This window comes from Spea bombifrons, chromosome 1 (genome assembly GCF_027358695.1).
Source record: "Spea bombifrons isolate aSpeBom1 chromosome 1, aSpeBom1.2.pri, whole genome shotgun sequence".
Classification (NCBI taxonomy): Eukaryota; Metazoa; Chordata; class Amphibia; order Anura; family Pelobatidae; genus Spea; species Spea bombifrons.
Genome location: NC_071087.1, coordinates 48,012,684 through 48,026,011, shown reverse-complemented (window position 1 = coordinate 48,026,011; position 13,328 = coordinate 48,012,684). Strand labels below are relative to the sequence as shown.

Genomic DNA, 13,328 nt, shown 5'->3' with positions numbered 1-13,328 from the left:
CATCGGGAACAAAAAGGGAATAACTAAATGGCACAGACAGCTTTTTATTGTGAAATGATAACGACAGTACTGCTTTTTATTCATTCATAAGTCACCTAGAGACTAAACTTTGTTGTTTGCACTAAAATACGTATTTTGTAAACAGCAGAGCAAATGATCCTTTCAAATCTAATGAACATCCCACATTAAAAAAAAAAGTAGATCACTTTAAACAAGCTTCACGACAACACTCCCACATGCTAAGCAGGACTGGGTCGTGTAGATTATTATGCCCAAGAGGACTTTAAACCCATCAGCCCTGAAATTGCCACCGTCACATTTGTAAGGTTGTGTGCTGATGGCTGAAGTTGCTCATGAATGAATGGAGCTGAACGTCCAAAATTTTAGCAAAATGACATAAGACACTACAGATACCCAATTTTTTTTTAACTGACCCAATCTTCGTTATGGATAACTCCCAGCCCCAATGCCAATACTAGATGCTGGAATCTCAGCCCTCTAAGGGCACTTGCTGAATTCTGCATATACTAAGCTGATTATCAACTTTAAGTGAACATAAGAAAAAAGGAAAAAAAAAAAGTTTGTTCGCTTGAACTTTACACCATCATTTGACTTCAAACAGAACAAAATTCCAAACTTTATATACACACAAGATCTGTTGAATTTACAAAGAAATAATGTTGCAAACATTGATTAAGTCAGGCAGCTAACAAATTGGTTTATGCAACTTTATTGAAGAAAAAAAAAATCTAACAGAGCTATTAGTTTATCAGTCATCCATTGAAGCTTGCATCATTTATTCAGTGCTATATTAAAGTTTTATAGAAGATAGATGAACTAATAGCTCTGTCCATTAAAATAAAAAAAAAATTCTCAAATGAAAAAAAAATTACAAAAAACTTTTGATCCTATCTTGGTATTCAACGGGTGTCACCTTCCAATTTTAATTTGTCATGTTTATTGACATGCATAAAATACATCACATTCTGTTCTGCTCCTATACATTTTTTTAATTTTTTTAACACCAACTCTCCACCCAAAACATGAGTTATGAGCATAAAGTACATCATGAAATCTCAAATGTCTAACACTGGAAGGTTTGACCAAAATATCCATTTCTGCATCCTACGATGCTAGACAAATGAGCTTTTCCTGCCTAACACCTTTCCCCCCCTACCCCCAACAAAGGCTCTAATCTTCACAATTTCTGAGAAAAATGTAAGATGGGATTAGTTGTATAACCAATTTAACGTGAAGATGTTGGCCACACACACACACACACACAAACACATGCTCCTTTTGAAAATATTAAGATTCTCGGGCAATTGTATTCTGGCAACTACTTGACAGTCTAGAGCAGTTTGTCCATTGCTGAACTAAACTTCTTCCAATGTGAGCATGTGCATGAAGGGGGCAGCACAAAAAGAAAATACGAAATAGGAAGGGAGGGAAAGGTAATTAGATGAGGTCTGAAAGGGAGGGGAAACAGTAATTTAAAGTTTATTCCAGCTATAATGCAGGTTATTCAGACTTGAAAGTAGCATCACATGGCATACTTCTGAGTCCATTCCCGGGCTATTCTGTTGTACCTACAAACGGAAACACAAATAGCATTAGTAATGATTTGGTGTCTAAAAGTGTACAATATTTTAGGCCAACCCCAATTCTGTTTTCATGAATGCCAAAATGCAACAAGACCTTAACACTTGCCTTCCCAAGAGTTAATCAAAGTGTTTTATACGATCCCTGGTTCTTTGACTATCAAAAATCAATTGTAAATTGCGTCCCATTAAGTACAATCACAACTGGTACTGACATAAGGCCATCCATAATACTGCTCCTCCGTACATTTCTGACCTCATTAGCAAATACTCTCCTACTCGATCCCTACGTTCCTCCCATGGGCTAAGGCTCTCCTCCTCCCTCATCACCTCTTCCTTTTCCCGTCTACAAGATTTCACTCGAGCTGCCCCATATCTCTGGAATCTACTCCCAAGGAACCTTCAGCATTCACCCTCCCTCCCAACATTCAAGAAACATCTCAAAACCCACTTCTTCAGAGAAGCTTACGATCTTAGCTGCTAGAACTTCCCTGTCATCGATACAACCACCACAATACCTCTCACCCTTTCTCTATGCCTCATGTTTGTCACCCCATTTCCCTCTAGATTGTAAGCTTGCGAGCAGGGCTCTCTCCACCAAATGTATCGGTTTGTCTTAGTCTGTCAATTCTTGTCTTGTCACATCCCTTCAATTTATATATTGTATTAAGCGCTGTGTAAACTGTTGGCGCTATATAAATAAAGGATAATAATAACTGCTTGCAATCTTCATTTTATTAACACGAGACTCTTGACAGGGCAGTTTTCACTCAATCCTTGTCACAGGATTGTAGCGTTTTACATAAAACATACATGCCCTGGTTTAAAGCCACAGGAAAATTACAATACACAACCCACGATGTGCAAACATGAATTAAACAGATCATAAGACATCTGTTACTATTTACCTTTCAAGTTAACATGTACAAAAAAAAAAAATGTAATTCCTACCACCCATTGGTAAAAGCGCTACAGAATCTGCTGGCAACTATCACTGCTATAGGTCTAATAGTAAACATTCATTAACCAAAAAAAGCCTGTACAAAAGGCTGTGTCTAAGCCCATACACAACTCAAATGACTGCAGACACTTAAAGCTCCATAAGGTCTATTACCCTATAGTATAACATACTTGTTCATTATCTTACTAGCCTACTGAACCGAATTACATAACAGCCTTGGAAGGGTTCACAGAGTACGACTTAATTATGCTGCCCAGCCTTAAGGACCGCAGCCTACATGTACAGATTATACATTTTTACAACAGGAGCCATTATCAGTTTGTGTTGTCCACAAAACACAGTTTGACAAACCATACTCACTTTTCCCTATCTGTTTTGTAGATCCGTGCAATCTCTGGCACTAGAGGGTCATCTGGGTTTGGGTCACATAACAGTGAGCAAATTGACAAAAGGACTAGAAGAGAAATAGGATCGTTAGGCAACTAGTAGATCTATTTGCACTGGCAAACAGCGCCAAGAGTGGAGAAGAACTTCCACAGAAGAATGGCACAAATTCATAATTAGTGAATTTTAGGGTGCGTGTGATACAGGATATCGCGACCCCCAGTCTCCCCACCCATTAAATTACACATTATAAGGGACCAGCTCAGCCCTTTTTGCTGGTGAAACTGGGCAGTTTGGGCCCTTACTGATGAATAGTATTGAAATCACAACTCTCCCTTTAGTGAGTAAACCCCTCAGTGTTTTACCTACACACTAAACTCTGCTGGTACAGCACTTATGATCACAGCCAAGTGCAGTATGGAAACTCGCAACTAGGAGAAAATGTGTTGAGTGCAGCAAGCTGTGAAACCACTTGTTTCATTTATCAATGGGAACCATCCCCTGGACAGGAGTTTGACATACCAGGCTGACTGAATACCAATCTGATGCCTCAAAAACCAAAGTTACATTCAAGACGTCTCTTCCGGCTATGAGCCATCCAGTTTGATATTTGTTAGGTTCTGTAACAATGGTGCATCTGCACACAACTCTTTTGTAGCGCTTTGGCGAAAGTCTTCACTCACCTTTAGAAATAGTTAAAGCTGGGGACCATTGTGATCTGAGAATATCAAGACAAATGCTTCCATTGCTGTTAATATTTGGATGGTAGATTCTTGTTGTAAACGCAACCTGGAAAGGGGATAACACAGGTTCATTGTTGCAGCCAAGTAACAACTTATGAATCATTGTTTTATTGCTAAATGTATCTAGAAAAACAGATATTACATTAAAAAGCTGCGAAATATGAGGGTCTTAAAGGACATTTACGTACTTTTGGAGGTTTGAATGGGTAGTCTGTTGGGAAATGAATAGTCAGGAAAAACACGCCGCCTTGATATGGACTGTCATTCTGTTAAAAAAAACACATGGATAATACGTTTAAAATTGTAACATTCAAATTAAAGTTAAACACTTGGACTCTGGGTAATTTATGACACTATACCAACACTGCTAAAAGCCAGAGTGATAGTGTGATGAATTTTTATAGAAAGGTGCAGCGGGAAAGAATGGATCGTTTGTCGTTAAAGGGACGCTCCAGCAATCATTAACAGGTACACAGTCCCACAGAGGCATGCAAATGCTTGAGCGACATTAGAAATGCAAATCAGTAGAATGTCAACTAAGTTAAACCTAACCAAAAACGAGAATTACTGCACACTAGCCACATTTTCCTATTAACAGCCAGAAGAAATATCAATACTTACAGGTCCCATAATTGTTGCTTGCCAATGAAACACTGCAGAGAAAGACCAGTAATTACCATAAAGGAATGAAGTGTTCCACATTAAGTTTATAAATGTGTTCTACAGCACTTCTACGTAGGTTGTAATTCGAATTGTAGACCCCCCAAGCCTCCTAGAATGTTGTAAGCTTTGGCTTCCAACATGTACTAACTGTTCCTTTAACATATTTATAAATAAGCCAGCTACATAATGTTAGGGGTGGTTTTGTGGTTGCAATAGACACTCTTGAAACCGGCATGTGCTTACTTTCACTAGTAAGGACCATTAAAAGGTACACCTTTAATGCAGATTTTTCCATGTTTATTTGCCCGTTTCCTCTATCTTGCTGCACAGACCAGCTGACACACGATATTCTTCCTCTCACTCGCAGATACTGCACCGTCAGGGAAAATGCTCCAGACGGAAAACGGCTTCCATTGATTTCAATAGGAGTGCTTTCCCACCACTGATTGGCTGCTTCAAGCAGCCAATCTATGGTGCAAATCATCTGACAACCCCTGGTGGTTGCAGGAAGCCACATCTCCTTGAGCATTTTCACATGCACTGGTTGTTTACATATCAGTAGTGTATGCCTCAACACTTACGTCATGATTTGTCTTGTGGTGTCAGGTTTTTACTGCACAATTAGAGTTGACTCCTATACAGAGTTTTAAAGTCGCAATTGGACTGTTTGACAAAATGTAAAATTACTTACTATCATCTCCAACCGGGCCTGCGGAACACTGTGCAGGGGGGTCACGAGCCAAATCATTCAGTTCCTGGAAAGACAGGAGAAATTGAATTTCTCAGTATATATTGTATTTGTGCGCATAATGTTTCTTTAAGATATTCATATATTTTAGCTCATGGCATAGCAATAGTTTATACATACATTTTTTTAATGTTTAGCCGCACTTTGAACTAACCGGTGCTGGAGACATCTACATTTCTCAACACAGGCACAGAGCATTGCTGAGGAGCTGAAAACCAAAACCCACCAACTTGCAGATACCGTATATACACATACAACTAATATTTTATGAGACACTGTTGTAGCTGGCATAGTAATTATGCCCTACTAATGAGTACAGAATTTTGCCAAAACTCCAGCAATCTCTGGAGGGTAAACTTAATGATATGGGGTGTGTGTGTGTGTGTGTGTGTGTGTGTGTGTGTGTGTGTGTGTGTGTGTGTGTGTGTGTGTGTGTGTGTGTGTGTGTGTGTGTGTGTGTGTGTGGTCTGGGCAAACCTCTACACCGACCAAGGCTTTCTGAGGGGTCATAGAAACAGAGTTTGAGGGCAAAGAAGAATCATCTAGCCTGCCTATTTTCCTGATATAAAGACTCAGACTTTACTCAGTCCTTGGTCTCATTAAATTCCCTCTTCCAACTATAAGACCAGCACATGGACGGCCTTTTCCAATGATGTGTTGTATTGCCTGCTTAAGTCCTGCTACAAACAGTCTGGGTCTAATCAACAAAACATCATCTATCTGAAGTTAAAAGTAGCTCACATGTATAGGGGTTTGAAAGGGTTCATCAATGCACTGTCCAGACAAATGGCTGGAACATTAAAGCATGGGATATGACCAAGTGCTCCTCATTTAATGGATGTTTTCCTGGACTACAGGAAAAAAAAACCCGCCCATCTTCTCCAATGTTTAGACCTACATGGTGCACACTGTCTACATTGAGGCTTATAGTCATTTTATAAATATTCACATGGACTAAGACAAAAGCGGCAACTAAACCTTGAAGAATGAGGCAGGTAAGAATAGTTTTTTATAGTTCCATCGTACAGCTTTTAACGAGACTTTTTTGCAAATACAGTGCAATATTAGAACACAAGATAAGTACTTTAAAAAGCGAGTATTTTGGGGAAAATGACAGTTTAGTAAGTAAAAAATATCAGATAATAGAATTAGATGTTAAGATGGCTGTTGCCATGAAATACATATTAGATGCATACATTAATCCCATGGACAACATGTAGAACCTGGGGAAAGCGACTAGTTTATTTGCTATGATTTTAGTTTTAACACTAAGCCAACGTGCCCCCCAACGTGCCTGTTTTTTTCTCCTCGGTTTTTATAACTTATACCATTGTATTTGTGTGCACGCCAAACCAACATGCAAGCTGCCACTCACTTATGAAAGGCCAGCCTTGTTTGACATTATAGCTGACAGATACAAATTACTAAACACGGCTTGCAAGATGTTTACCTTAAGGCGCCATCTGTAGAAAAATGACCATAGCTCCAGGACCTAACACCTAGCCCTACATCTTACAGAAACAAAATGAGCTACTAAGGTGCACCCCAGTGTAAACCTATGCAGCCATAGAAAACTCCATACCCCACTCTAAGGACACTTGTGAGCAAGGACACAGTTGCAGCACAACCATGGTGCTAGCATGTCAGTTCGTCTTCTGCGGATTTTGTGGTGGAAATGACCCAATGATCGCAGGGCAGTAGATGCATGGATTAATAAGTACAAAAACCAAGTTAAAATAGTGCTTTGCTTTAAGTACATTTTCCATACACGCTCTGGACTCCATTGCATACATTAATTTGGGTATGCATGTACGGCAGGTCCCATTATTACAGGGATCACCTCACCTGGAGAACGTTGGAACCTCATACACAGCAGAAGAAAGCAATTCCATTATAAATGATATATATTACACACTATAATAAGATTGTATCAGGGAATTACTTAAACCTAATCTCGTGGATACCTTAAAAAGATAGTTTGTCTTGAATACAACATGCACATCTTGCAAGGAAGCGAGACAAAAAAAACTTTTGCATAGGTCGCATGAGCTACCAGTCAAGAGCCAGGAACATTCACTTTTTTTTTTTATTTCTCTAGGTACAGCAAATGGCATTCATGCATCGAGTTTACTTCCTCTTTTAGAGGTGGAAAGAATCATTTTGTCAGGAAGGAAACAGAAAGGTGACAATCCAATTTCTTCAACCCAATAAAGGGAGAGTGGAATATAACGCTTTACTATTATGAAGGCATGGGTGCCATTAAGCCCCTGCTGCAGGAAGATCTTCAGTGACCCTGGACAATGTATAGTATGCGTTATATAGAGTCAGATCAGACATTCTTGTTGGACCAGTGCTGGACCTTCATGATGAATACCAGAGGCAAGGGCGTTGAAACCACTCTCCCATTAGAGAAAAGACCTCTTGGAGATCCAGAGAGGGAAGCCACGTGGGAGACACACTGACAGCATTGTTACTGCGCTTGGAATTGTCTAGTTTAGTTGTCCAACGCAGTTTTAAGGAACAAATAGTGTTGTCCAGTTCGACAATAAACCCCTCCCTTCCAAAAAAGCCACAGACATAGGAATCTATTTCTTACAACACCTAAAATACTATTACACCTGCATACAAAGGGTCAAGTACGTAAACCCTTTTATGTTGGGACGTAGGAAAGTGTGAAACTAGTAGCTTAGTGCTGGAACAAACCTATGAATTAATCACGCAGGCGAGGGAGATGATCCACTCAGTGACTACTTGTAGGACAAGGCTTCTAAAACCTGTCATTAAGCAGCTCCTGCTGAACATAAGTAACTCACCACACTTGTTAAACATCTATATTTGGGTGCAGGTGACTGAGCCTGAAACAGGTCAATAAGACAGCTTTGTAGAAAGGTATGTCTTTAAATCATACACCCCCCCCAAACACACTGGTAGTCAGCGTTGACGAACCAAGATCAATTAGGCTCTGCAGAACTTTGAAGCATACGGGACATCACAAATAATCATGAGTAGGGAATTTAGGGTATGTTGCGTCACATGTAGCCATTCAGAAATCTTTATAAAAAGCTTACGCAGAATTGTATGGGACAACACTTAATGGTCCTTAGTAGGATACTGTAGATGTATTGATCAGAGCACTTAGTCACCTACCAGGAAAAAGAACCACAATTAACAGGGTAAAACAAGACTCTTGCACCACCTGTATTCTTGAAGAGCCGTGTTGCAGTGAAAAAATCCACACAGAAGCTTTAATTTATCGAGGGAACTTCTTGATGTCAGTTTCCCAAAGTGGGGACATTCAACTAAGGTGGCTTTGTGTATGGTGTGGTCCATCACACTGTCCAGTAAAGAGTAATCTCATCTTAGATTATGCCGATTAACCCCACAGGCTATCACTTAAAGCTGTGTAATCAGGTGTGATCTAAATGTACCAAAATATTGTATAATACTTAATATGCATGCTGAATGTAGAAAGAATTCCAGGAAAGCTGTAGCGTTTGTATTGGGGCTAATGTTACCCCCCTCTTCCATAAAAACAGGAAGTGATTATACACAATATAGCACAGTATTGACCTAAAATGTCTAGAAGATAAGTGCCTATGTAAACAAAGACCTAGGGAGATCTGTAAAGATGCTAACAGGCCTTTGCTGGCACCGGCCTAAAAGACAGCAAACAGTACAGTTTCCCCTAATCCACGTCCAGACTTACATACAGGGGTGAGTAGTGGGCCAAGTAAATATGAGTAACTTGGATGAGAAGCGTATTAACAGGGTTCATTCTGTGTACAGAACACTGAAGAGCAATCCTGAAAAGCTTTAGTCGCAGGCATGAGTGCTGGAAGCATTAAGGTTAAATCTTCATAGACTATCAGAACAAACTTTAGGAAGCACCGATAAAGAATTCATTGGGATCTTGCTGAAATGAAACACAAGTGCACTATAAGGAAACAGATTCCAGAGCTGGTGATCTGAGCGATGTCACCAGTCCTGCCATCGAGGGGAAAAAATGTGGAGCGATGTGTCATGTGGAGCAAGTTCAAAAGCTATCAAGATTAGTGCCGCTCAACTATATAGAGAATCAAGAAAGTTCAATATGAAAGCTAGAATGTACAACAGACTCACAAAATAAAAGACACGAAAACTAATCTGAGGACAAAGACCAACAAGGCTAAGAGTTAAGCCGATGGTTGGAATGTCATTTTAGTTATCAGTTGCCTCTAAACTGAGCAAAAGCTGACAGTTTTCCCCCCAATGTGTACTTTTGACAATACTTATAAAAGTAAACAAAGGATTGTTGTGGGGGGCCAACAGAATAGTGAAGACGCCATCATGTTACCTGTGGACAAGAACTCATGTAAAGGAAGCCGGACACGTTAGGGCTCGATTCTACGCATTTGAATGTTGTGGATCAAGCACTAAGCAAGAGTTTTTTTGGGGGGGGGTTTTTTTTTAATAAGGGTACGTAAATAGGATCCTTTAGTTACATCCACTACAGTCAACCCAACGTCTAGGGTCTGATAGCTTGTCAAGCAGCGGAGCCGCTACAGCTAAGGAGACAGATAAGGCCTTGGTAGAACATAAGTGTATAATTTAACTATGGCTCTTATGAGAGGAAGGAAAAATAAAAAGCCCTAACAGGGGGACTAGACCAATTGTTGACAATCTTCGCTGATCCAGAAAAAAGATGAACGAATACACAGTCATTTTATCCAGATTCAAGGAAGCTACATATTTATCACCAGCCCACTGCATGCATTGGGGTTTATTCAGTAAAGAGTTGTGGTTTCAGTTTCCTCATGTCACTATCTCTCATGAAGGGTCAACAGACAGGTTTCTACAGCAAGAAGGGGAGAGCGAAGGCATGCCATTGATTTAACTACACATTATATGGGGCCAAGAACACACTGCAGCAGAAGCTCAGAGTTGGACTTTCATAAGTCAATGCAGGGAGTAGAATCCTCTCCTGTCAACGCTCCCTTTAATGAATAGCAGCCATTGTGAACTGTTCCTTAAAGCCTTGCCTAAAAATATGGTGCACCCAATGGGCACAGGGGCTGTGTTTATAAAGAGGAACACTTACACATCACAGAACTGCAGCTTACAATCTAGAACATAGAGAATGGGTTTTAATGGGAATTCTGCTATTCTCCAGCCGCAGATCCTGTCACTTGGCACCTCCGAGTAAACAGTTCCAGAGCAGCCTCCCATAAAATATTTATACATTAAACAAAGCTTTCCGGGGAGTCATCCACTAAACGCCTCTCGTGCCATCGATGCCAGAATGCTGTAACATGGACGCCCAGAGCACAATGAGTGGAAGAAGGTGGAAGGCAGCCACGGCAGAGGCCTTTAAACGTAAGAGGAAAATGCGCGATGGCTCGGCTTCAGCGGGATCTCTCCTGCACCATCGCCGAGTACATTTACGTGTGATCTGGCTCTGGGCCCAATCAAATGAGAAATCGAAAGCCAGCCTTATAATGTTACATGAAACGGGAAGCTAGCGGTAGGCTGGGGACACAAAGAGAGGCCTCTGTGCAGCGTTACGGACACGGATGACACGTTCAGCGCGATACGTTAATAGACGCGGGGCATGTCACCGGGAAGAGGCCAGACCCATGTATATAGAGAATGGGCTCCCCGTCCAGTGTGTCACAACCGCGCAGGCAACACCCAAGGCTTGTGTAACACCGAGAAACCGGTTATGAAAACACCTGGCGGTCGCACACACTGGCCAGTCACACGGCGGCCGTAAGAATGGCGTGCTTGAACACAATATGCGTGCGAGGATATGGATTACATGAACACAGAAAGAAAGCGCCGCCATCTTATACTGCAGGAGAAGCCGGGGGAGGGGAGCGCCGTATATACACACAGCATTATCACACCGCCGTAGCACCCACCTGTACTACACCCGGAGCCACACTCACCCGGGATCTGATATCACCGGTTAATATCAACGGATGGGATACGGAAGGCGATGGCACAGACCTACCCCACGTACCTCGTCCGCGGGGGGATGTGTGTTAGTCCGTGTGAATGAGGAACGTAGATTAATGTGTGGCAGACATTACACGAACAGCAAGAACACGTATCGCTATTAGGAGGCAACTGAGCCTGTATATGGCAACTGAGCCTGTATATGGCACCCAGGCGTCGGGGCAGGCATGAGGCCCTGGCTCTGCCTCGCCTAGTATACGGAGAACTTTAAATACATCACCAGACACGCGTATATCGTAACGAAATGTGCGGCGTACTCATTAAACAGCCTGACAAAGAGCGCGGCGTTGCTCACCTTGTGGATCCGTTTCAGCGCCATGATGCTGTCGCTGCTGCCGGTGCCGGGCGGGTGTTCGGGTGAGCTGGGCGGAGGAGGAGGGAGGTAAGGAAGAGGAGGAGGGAAGAGGAGGTGATTGAGGCCCCCTGTACAATATCCGGGACACGCTACAAGCTGGAGACGCCCACACAGGCCACTGAGGGTGACAGGAGGCGGCCTGAAAAAAACCGAGCGCTAAAAAGAGTCAGTGTCTAACGATACTAGAAACACTTAGAGACCCGCCGGGCGCCTACTCTTCGCCCCTCCCCCCCTTGTCGCACGCTGCGTCCCGCTCCTCGCAACCCACGGGCTAACCTGTCACGCGCCACACTACGTCACAAGCTCTGCCACTGCTCTGCCTGTGGCACGCGCTTTTTTTCCCTCCCGCTCGCTCTTCCTCCACACGTTGACTCCTCCCAACCAACGTTGCATGCACTGTGGGCACGTAGGGCGCTAAAAATGGTGTGTGGGGGGCAAGCGTGCGCATGCACGAGGGCTGGGAAGGCGGTCAGATACTTCGGTGCAGCGCGTACAATGAAGCAATAGCAATATGCGGTGGTTGAGGTCACTCACTAGGTGTACGAGCGGAAGCGGCGGATCCTCTTTCGCTCCCTTATGCTAAACTATTTCATGGCGGAGACTTGTGTTATGCAATGAGGCGCGGCGGTGCGTCACCTTGTTTCGTGACGTGGCGGAAGAACGATGACCTGGTTAATAAAAATAAATGCTAAATATGGTAGCACGTAGGCTATAACATACGAGGCCAACACTAATCGGTTTACTTTCACCAAACTGCCGCCATTACACGAGACCACTTCTTATTCTACATAGGGTAGGCGCGCGCCTTCGTTTTCCCGCGCACACTGTAGCAGGCGGCACGAGTCGAGATCGAATACAGCTGCGATGGCCGCTTGGGGGCGCCAATATGTTTCTCTATACGTAATGATGAGGGGGGGTAGAAACGTCGAGAAGCGCAAGGGGCGGAGCGTTATTGTGAATTTGAATGCGCGGCCCTGGGAAAAGGGGCGGGCTTAGATCATGGCTATTCACTTGCTATGATTGGTGGATAGCAGTGCTTAGGCCTGCAATATTACTAAAAGTCATCATGTACAGAAGGTAGGGCTAAAGTGCCCTCTCAGTATGAATAGGTTATGCTCTGGGTTGCCGAGGAGGCCGAACCTGTATTTTCCGGTATGCTCAGTGACCAAACCATGGATTTGAAACACCCACAGCAACATTTCTTACTGTCTTGTATACAAGCAACATCATGACAAAGCAATACATCCCCTTGGTGCATTTGCCTTAATCCTTATAGTGCTGGAGATCAGGGCTAAATTTGTGAGAGACCAAGGTGATTTTCATGGTTTTGCTGTAGTTATATTTAGAAGACAAGCCATAAGCAGTTTACCCAGGAAGCTCAGTATGTTTTTTAATAATAGTATTAATAGATACCTAGTTTAAGCCAAATGTTCATCTCGTTCCATGATATAGGTGGTAATAGTACAAAGATCCTTATTATTCTGAACTAAATAGGAAACTAAGTTTAGTTAATGTGTCATACACAGGTAGCTGCCGATGCATGTAGATAACACATGGAGCCAATGTGGGCGATTGTACATTTACGTTTCATATTTCTAAAAAAAACCCATAAGTAGTATCCCAAACCTTATATTGTTCATAACGGTCTTTTACTTTCGCTGACATTTCTTTGTGCATCGTATTGGTCTCTGATGTTCTAAACTTGTATCACTCTTTGAACCTTTTGGCCATCATTCCCCCTCGAAGACTAAAGTGGGTCTCTTATTCTGAGATGACCCTAGAAGATCTGGCCCTCCCTTGCCCTCTGTCTAGGATGGAAAGAAGAGGTTGCATATCCTCTTTGGTGGAGTGCAGCCTCAGAAGACCTGGTCTCCCTGTA

The 13,328-nt window shown here is 42.4% G+C and overlaps 1 protein-coding gene across 1 annotated transcript; it reads right to left on the bottom strand.

Annotated features, from left to right (window-relative positions):
- Positions 1–714: 714 nt before the first annotated feature.
- Positions 715–11,811, bottom strand: UBE2D3 (ubiquitin conjugating enzyme E2 D3). Its single transcript, XM_053461558.1, has 8 exons — positions 11,726–11,811; positions 11,390–11,588; positions 5,044–5,107; positions 4,311–4,342; positions 3,878–3,955; positions 3,630–3,735; positions 2,923–3,016; positions 715–1,589 (listed from the first exon to the last, which is right to left on the bottom strand). Exons 2-8 carry the CDS (start codon positions 11,411–11,413, stop codon positions 1,544–1,546), a joined length of 444 nt encoding a protein of 147 aa, XP_053317533.1. The 5' UTR covers positions 11,414–11,588; positions 11,726–11,811; the 3' UTR covers positions 715–1,543.
- Positions 11,812–13,328: the final 1,517 nt, after the last annotated feature.